This window comes from Zingiber officinale, chromosome 4A (genome assembly GCF_018446385.1).
Source record: "Zingiber officinale cultivar Zhangliang chromosome 4A, Zo_v1.1, whole genome shotgun sequence".
Classification (NCBI taxonomy): domain Eukaryota; kingdom Viridiplantae; phylum Streptophyta; class Magnoliopsida; order Zingiberales; family Zingiberaceae; genus Zingiber; species Zingiber officinale.
In genome coordinates, this window is record NC_055992.1 from 29307472 (window position 1) to 29316635 (window position 9164).

At 42.6% G+C, this 9164-nt stretch overlaps 1 protein-coding gene across 1 annotated transcript; it reads left to right on the forward strand.

The window, feature by feature from the left end:
* The first annotated feature begins 681 nt into the window (after positions 1-681).
* On the forward strand, positions 682-2940 carry LOC121969768 (pentatricopeptide repeat-containing protein At1g31920-like). Its single transcript, XM_042520008.1, has one exon. It carries the CDS (start codon positions 957-959, stop codon positions 2781-2783), a length of 1827 nt encoding a protein of 608 aa, XP_042375942.1. The 5' UTR covers positions 682-956; the 3' UTR covers positions 2784-2940.
* The last annotated feature ends 6224 nt before the right edge of the window (positions 2941-9164 follow it).

Sequence of the window (9164 nt, forward strand, 5' to 3'; positions counted from 1 at the left end):
ATATATAGTGTCAAATTTTCATATTCATGTTTTTATTTGCTAGTCAAGTATTCTCCTCTACCTTTTCCACCTAAATGATTCTTCAACTTTGAGTCATAGATAAGGTATGAGGATTGACAAATCGTTGGTTTAACTAAAATCAAGGGCTAAACTAAAAAAATTTCAAATTTGAGTTCATTTTAACTTATTGAATTCGAAATTTAAACTTTTAGAGAATGAAAATTGATCTACACTAATATTTAAAATTTTAAAAATCGCCCCTTCTGATTTAAAATCCTGGCTACGCCACTGGAAAGGAGGCATGGTGTAAGATGTTATATCCATTATTTAAAGGTAGATCCGTTATTTTATAGCCCTCTTAGTGTCAACCCTATGAATATGGAGAGAGGTTCATATAGGTACACAGATCATAGATGTATGACGGGAGGTAAATCTTAGATCGTCAATTTCTAAAAATCAATCCTTAATCATTACATTAGAAATATCATATGTCTATCGTCTGCGCTACGCCTGAGACAATTATATCCACTATTTAAATCTCACGTACGGTATATTAAATATTTTCTTTTCACTCGAATAACTTGTGTTTCCAAATTTATCGAGAATTATTATTTGACTCTCCAGTCTCCCCGTACCATTATTATTTGACTCTCCCAATCCGACACCTGCCTCTTTATCCCAATCTGTTACACAAGCCAATAAGCTGGCGCCATGTAGAGCTCAAGGCGATAAGCGAGGCTGAAGCTTGAAGGCTTTCTTCTTCTTCCTGCTGTTGTTGGGCAAGGCTTCTCGTGGAGCAAGAGCCACTCGTATGCTCAGGAATGGCCCGCGCCCATCGTGTGGACGACAAACTTGGTGAATTTTAATCTCCATCTCTTCATGTCCAATTCTTCGTTGCCTTACGTTTGTAGCTGTAAATTCAAACGCCATTTTCCATCATCAATTTGGCAACAAAAATGGTGGGAGGTTTAGCTGCTCACCAGTTGCAGCAATGCATTACGCCACTGAAGAGCCCTGCTTTGCATGCCTCGGAAGACAGACCAAAGGAGCAATTTTTATGCTTCCCCTGGCTGCACCAGATCAAATCCATGGACGAATTCCGAGCACTGCATGCTCGATACATCAGGCTCGGCCTCGACCGCGTCCCCCGCCACGCCGGCGACCTTCTCCTCGCCTGCAGCTTATCCGAGTGGGGAAGCATGGACTATGCCCGCTTAATCTTCCTCGGCCTCGACGATCCTGGCGTGTTCGATTTCAACACCATGATCCGGGGCTGCCTCAAGCACCGCCACCCTCAGGATGGGCTCCTCTTTTACTTAGACATGCTCCAGAGCAATGCGCGGCAGGACAACTTCACGTTTCCGTTCGTGCTCAAGGCGTGCGCTCAGCTAGCGGCCGTTGCTGAAGGAATGCAAATCCATGGTCATGTTGCCAAGCTTGGATTCGAGAGAGATTTGTACGCCCAAAACAGCTTGCTGAACTTCTACGGCAAGTGTGGACGTATCGAGCTCGCACGCAAGCTGTTCGACGAAATGGGTAGCTGCAGGAGCATTGCTTCCTGGAGCGCCATGCTCGCTGCCTACGCGAGGACGGGCCTGTGGACTGAATGTCTTGAGATCTTTGCCACTATGACCGGCGAGGGCGTAAGGCCGGAGGAGAGTTCCATGGTCACCACTCTCTCCGCCTGCAAGAACTTGGGCGCGTTCGACCAAGGGAGAGCCATCCACTGCTCCTTGCTCAGAAATTTCACTGGCCTCAACACCATCGTGCAAACCTCCTTGATTGACATGTACATCAACTGCGGAAGCCTCGAGGGAGGGCTCGCGATCTTCCAGGCGATGCCGGAGGTCGATAAGAACACATGGACGTATAGCGTCGTGATATCTGGACTGGCAATGCACAGCGAAGGCCATAAAGCCCTACAGGTGTTCGAGGAAATGCTCAGCGCCGGCCATGTACCAGACGAGGCAATCTACGTTGGCGTTCTGAGCGCCTGCAGCCACGCGGCGCTGCTCGACGAGGCCCTCCTGTACTTGGACCGTATGAAGTTCGAGCACGGGATTCCACCCAATCCGCAGCACTACGGTTGCATAGTGGACCTCATGGCGAGGGCCGGGAAGCTGCGAGAGGCGCACGAGCTAATCCACAGCGCGTCCATCGCGCACGCCGAATCTGCCTGGCGGTGCTTGCTGAGCGCCTGCAAAATCCACGGAGACCTGAACCTGGCCGAGTGCGCCGTCCGAAAGCTGAAGGATTTGGGCGCTTGTAACACTGGAGACTACATAATTGCATCGAGCATGTACGCGAAAGCTCAAAAATGGAGCGAGGCGGCCTTGTGTCGGAAGGAAATGGCGGACTTTGGACTTCTGCAAGTGCCTGGGCAAAGCAAGGTGGAAGTGAAGGGTAAGCTGCACAGCTTCGTTTCGCATGACAGATCGCACCCGGAAAGCGACGAAATCTACGAGATGCTGCATCAGGTGGAGTGGCAGCTCAGGGCCGAGGGCTACGTTCCGGACACCTCGGAGGTGGTGATGGATTTGAATGAGGAGGAGAAGAGGCGGGCGGTCGCTGCGCATAGCCAAAAGCTTGCGATAGCTTTTGCTCTGGCCAAGACGGGCAAAAGGAGAGCCATTCGCATAGTGACCAACCTGCGGATGAGCAAGGATTGCCATACCTACTCTGCCTTCGTTTCAAGGATATTCGAGAGAGAGATCAACATCAGGGATCGAAATAGGTTCCATCGCTTTAGGCGAGGGTTGTGCGCTTGTGGTGGTCGATGGTGAGCAAATTAAACAAGCAGAACACAGATCAGCTTACAGTTGAAGCTGCAGGACCAGACTGTTCCTGAATGAATACGTTTCATTCATTACAGGATCATCTTGGGGAAGATTTTGTTTTTCTTTTCTTTTTTAAATATTGGTAATTATATATGTTTGGAAATGTACATATGTGATTTCTGTTATAGGGTAATAAAGTTAATTAACAAGGAAATCTTTGTTTAAAGGCAGCACGATACAATATCTTGTGGAAATTATTTGAAACTTAAGTCTTGCAAGTTCCATCAGTGAAAAGCCATGTACATGGTTCTCACAAGAAGTCACTACCACTGTAGGTCATTCAGTTTAGTTGGGGGCGATGTGAATAAATCACTCTCAATCCTCTGGAAGCCCTCATGACTAGCTCAGGGTTAGATTAAAAAAAAAAAAAAAACAAAAAAAAAACAAAAAACAACAAAAAAACCTAGGAAACATTGAGTTATCAAAATAAATCAAAAAGTTCTTCATAATGGATATAAAAAAATCTAACATTTTATGATTGTTTATTTTATTTGAAAGAAAATTTTTGATAAATATATCATAGAGATCAAATCGTTAGTGTATGGGTAATAATTTGACATCTTTTTACTATACCATAGTCCCGAGGTATTAAAAATATTGAACCAACATCGAACCTAGGACGATTGGTCCGATCCTATAGAAGTTTCCTACCGGTCGCTAGGGTAAATCAGGAAGAGTTCTCGGTTGACGATCCAAAAGTCTAGCATCCTGTGGTTACATACCCCATTTTGAAAAAGAATTTCTGTAAATACATCATAACTAGAAATTAAACTGTCGATGTCTGGATAATAATTTAACATCCTTCCACTATACTGCTCTAGGGGCAAGCTCAAGGTTAGATCTAGTGTCCTAACGAGGTAGAGAGAATTTGGCTAAATAGAAATTGTTGGATATAAGTGATGTGAATGGAGAAGAGGTGGAAGAAAAAAGAGGCTCCATTGTGAATGAGACTTTAGTCTTACATTGGGAGTTTCATGGCATGTTGGTTGATTTATATTAATTCACATGCATTGAGGATGTGAACAAAGGTATGGGTAGATGCTCTCTCTCATACGTGGGTGCGTAAAAGGGTTGCAAATCTAGGATCCGAATTTCACTGAACCATATTGACTTGTGTGTGGGTATGACCTGCGCGCGTCGAATGCCGAACGAGCAAAATTTGCCTAAGCGGGACAACCAACATTTTCTCACATAAAACCTTTTTGCTGCTTGTGTAACAGATACATTAAAGAAAGACCGAGTGAAACGTTGGCGTTTTACAGCTGTCAAATAATGATCTTTAAACGATCATTAACACTGCCCTTTGGTCTTGAGCTCTTATATAAAGAGGCTACGACCACAGGCAAAAAGTTACACATATAGAAAAACATCAGAAGCTCTCCACTTACGTTCCCTCCTCCTCTATTGGGCAACTTTTGCTCAATGGAGTGCCCGTGATAGTTCGAATACTACTCAGTTCACCGTGACCACCAGTGATTGGTGGGAATTACGGTTAATCGTTGTATCCTGAGAAACAGACGACCTAAGAAAGCCTCGAAGCACAGTCGGAGGTGGGATGAATCTATTTTAAGGAAACTGCGTTTATCGCAAGCCTCGGTTCACTCAACTCTCGAACGGTCGCTTCGCTCAGCTGTTCGCCCGCCCAGTCGCTCGAAAGCGTCCTCGTCCAGTCACTTTCTAGTCTTCACCTGACCGACCTTTAACTTGCTCGGTCGGTTAGCTCGCTCGGCCTCTTCGCCCGATCGGCCTCCAATTCGCTCGATTGCTCGCCCTTTTGCTCGGTTGGTCGCTTTGCTACTCTGCCCGATTGACCACTTGGCTACTTTGTTTGGTCGCTCGCCCGACTACACATTCACTCGGTCGCTTGGCCAGCTCGCTCGACCATCTACTCGCTCAGCCATCTACTCACTCGCCAAGCTCGCTCGGTCTATCTGCCCGACCAACCTTAATCTCTCTCGCCACTCAATTGCCAAGCTCGCTCGGCTAATCTGCCTGGCCGACCTTCAACTCGCTTGGTCTCTCTGCTCACTTGATCGGCTGTAAGCTCGCTCGACCACTGTGCAGCCTTCGTATGACACTTAGCAAATATCAACCTTTACAGGCAACTTGAGATTATCAGCTCAGATTATTTCAACAGATAAGTGAATTTAATTCGATGTATTTAAATTCAGCTAATACCCCGTAAATCTTTGGCAACAGATTGTTTTGTCCAACAATCTTGAAACAGACTCGCTTATGTTGAGATGTCCACAGAACAGAATGTTGAAGTGCAACAGACTCAACATATACAGGCTTCCTCATCCCCGATTGGAGCTGTGCCAATTAACCATGGGGAAAGGCTAGAGAAGTTCACTGGAGTGAACTTCAAGAGGTGGCAGCAGAAGATGCTCTTCTACTTGACCACGCTTAATCTGGCTCGATTTTTGACCGAGGACCCTCCTAAGCATGCTGAGGATGCTGATGCGCAGACCATCAGTTAGTAGAGGCATGAACTCATTCTAAGTTCCTTAGTTGAAACTCTACCCTCAACTACATTGTCAACTCGTTGTACGCTGTGTATAGCATGAAGAAAACGGCTAAGGAGCTATGGAAGTCCCTAGACAAGAAGTACAAGACGGAGGATGCAGGAGCGAAGAAGTTCATCGTGGGTCAATTCCTGGACTACAAGATGGTTGACTCCAAGACGGTGATCAGCCAAGTCCAGGAGCTTCAGGTGATCTTGCACGAGATCCACTTAGAAATGATGGTTTTGAGTGAGACCTTCCAGGTGACTGCTATCATTGAGAAGCTGCCTCCAGGCTAGAAGGACTTCAAAAACTACCTAAAGCATAAGCGGAAGGAGATGAATGTGGAGGAACTCATTATTAGACTTCGTATCGAAGAAGACAACAAGAGTTCAAAGAAAAAGATGTTCTCTCAAGCTACTATAAAAGCTAACGTGGTCGAGCACGGTCAAAGCTCAAAACAGAAGAACCCTAAGTCTTCCAAGATGGGACCCAGAGAAGGCATCAACAAGAAGAAATTATCTAGGAAGTGCTTCAATTGTGACCGAATGGGTCATAAATCTTCAGAGTGTAGGAAGTCGAAGAAGAAGCAAGGAGGTCAACCTAAACGAGGGACCAGAAATGGACGACCTCTGCATTGTGGTCTTTGAGTTGAACCTGGTGGGTTCAAACCCGCGGCAATGGTGGATCGATACTAGAGTCACCAGACATGTGTGCTGCAACAAGGAGCTGCTCCACAACTTTAAAAAAGTCACTGGAGATAAACTGTTTATGGGGAACTCGACAACCTCGAACATCATGGACCAAGGAAAAGTGGTGCTGGAAATGACCTCGGGCAAGGACCTTACTCTGAACAATGTATTGTACGTTACGGAGATTCAAAAGAATCTAGTGTCTGAATCACTGTTAAACAAGTATGGTTTTCACATTATATTTGAGTCAGACAGAGTTGTATTGTCCAAGAATGAAATGTTTGTAGGAAGGAGCTATATATCTGATGGGCTATTGAAGCCCAATGTAATGGGCATTAGGCCTAAGATAAATAAAAATGAAAGCTCTTCCATTTATATGCTTGAGTCTTCATGTTTGTAGTATGGTAGACTAGGACATATTAACTACGATGTATTACATAGATTAATAAACATGCAAAGCATACCTACATTCCACCTTGACCCAAAACACAAGTGTGAGATTTGTGTTGAAGCAAAAATGACAAGATCATCCTTTCAACATATTGAAAGAACGAACCACTTGACCTAATCCATACTGACATGTGCGACCTAAAAGGTACACTAACACGTGGTGGTAATAAATACTTCATCACTTTTGTAGATGATAAATCAAAATACTGTTATATGTATCTTTTCAAAAGTAAGGATGAAGCTATAGAGAAATTTACTCTATATAAAAATGAGGTTGAAAATCAACTTAATAAAAAAATTAAGGTGGTTCGAAGTGACCGAGGTGGTGAATATGTATCTCCGTTCACTGAATTGTGTACTGAACATAGGATCAGACACGAAACAATAACTCTTTATACTCCTCAGCAAATATAGTTGCTGAGCGGAAGAACCGAACTCTAAAGAAGATGATGAATGCTCTTCTATTGAGCTCTGGATTGCCAGAGTTCATATTGGGGGAAGTTGTGTTAACAGCTAATTACCTTTTAAATAAGGTGTCCTAAAAGAAAATAGATAAGAGCCCTTATGAGTTGTGGAATGGAAGACAACCGTTCTATAAATATTTACGAATGTGGGGGGTGTCTTGGCAAGATGTTGGTGTCTGATCCGAAAAGGATTAAGATAGGATCAAAGACTGTTAATTATATATTTATTGGATATGCATAGAATAGCAGTGCATATCGATTTGTTGTGTATGAATTACAAATACGAAGATACATAAAAACTCAATAATAGAATCGAGAAATGTCTCGTTCTTCGAACATATGTTTCCGTATAAGACCCGAGATGATGCTAGCTTCTCAAAGCGGACATATAAAACACAAGGTGAAGATGATGATGAGGAACCAGTGGAGGTTGAGCTTAGATGAAGCAAAAGAGTTCAGGTTGAAAAATCCTACGGATCGGATTTTATCACTTTCTTGTTGGAAAGTGAGCCCCAAAGTTACTCAAAAGTTGTAGACTCTTTTAATGGATCTCACTGGCGAGAGGCAATTGCATTTGAGATAAACTTTATCTTGCAAAATCACACTTGGGAACTTGTGGATCTTTCTTCTGAAAGTAAACTACTAAGTTGCAAGTGGATCTTCAAGAAGAAAATGAAGTCAGATGACACAATTGATAAATATACGGCTAAATTGGTAATCAAAGGATATCGACAATGAGAAGACCTCGATTACTTTAATACATATTCTCCGATATCGAGAATAACTTCCATTAGAGTATTGTTGGCTATTGTCGCTCTATGGAATCTCGAAATACATCAGATAGATATAAATATTGCCTTTCTAAATGGAGATTTAGAAGAGCAAATCTACATAGAGCAATCTAAGGGGGTTTTCTGTTCTGTGCCAAGATAGGAAAATAAGGTTTGTAGATTGGTGAAGTCATTATATGGCTTGAAACAAGCACCAAAGCAGTGACATGAAAAATTTGATAATGCCATGAAGGAATGTGAATTTAAGATTAATGAATGTGATAAATGTGTCTACATGAAAACCACATAGAATGACTATGTCATCTTGTGCCTATATGTAGATGACATACTTATCATTGAGAGTAATGATAAGATAATCAAATGCACTAAAGATATGTTGAACTCAAGATTTGAACTGAAAGACATGGACCTAGCTGATGTGATTCTAGGAATCAAAATTCTTATAATAACAGAATGACTTGTTCTTAGTCAGTCCCATTACGTGGATAAGATTCTTGAAAAATTCACCAAGAGTGATACTGCATTGGCATGAATGTCGATAGATATGAGTCATCATCTATCGAAAAATCAAGGTAAAATTATCTCTTAGATAGAGTACTCTCGAATGATTGAAAGTATGATGTACTTGATGAGTTACACAACTAGACTTGGCATACATAGTAAGTAAACAGAGTAGATACACGAGTAATCTCAGTGTTGAGCACTGGAAAGGGATAACAAGAGTACTGAGGTACTTGAGATATACTCGTGAATATGGACTGCACTATATGAGAAATCTTACTAGTGATCGAAGGATACAGTGATGCGAGTTGGATATCTGCCATAAAAGAATCTAAGTCTATGAGTGAATATGTATTCACTCTTGGAGGTGCAACCATATCCTAGAAATCTTCTAAGCAAACAATAATAACCAGATCCACAATAGAATATGAGTTTGTAGTTCTTGACAAATGTGGTGAAGAGGGTGAATGGTTATGACAATTCTTAGAATATATTCCACGATAGCCGAAACCTGTACCGACAATTTGCATACATTGTGATAGTCAATCATCAATTGGTCGGGCATAGAGCCATTTGTATAATGGTAAGTCTAGACATATATGTCGTACACATAATACTATTAGATAACTACTCTCAACGGAAGTTATCACTATTGACTATGTGGAGTCAAAGGATAACCTAGGGAATCTGCTAATCAAGGGGTTAAACAGAGAGTTAGTTACAAGCTCATCACAAGGAATGAGCTTGATGTCATTGTTAACGATCAGTGCAGAGGACACCCAACCTATGCTGACTGGAGATCCCAAGAAGTAAGTTCAAAGGGATAACTAATTTGCACTGACTAGACACACTGTGGGGGAGGGGGGGTTGTCCAATAAAACAGTGACTGGATCAGGGTAAGCCAATGAGCTTTTAATGATTAAGA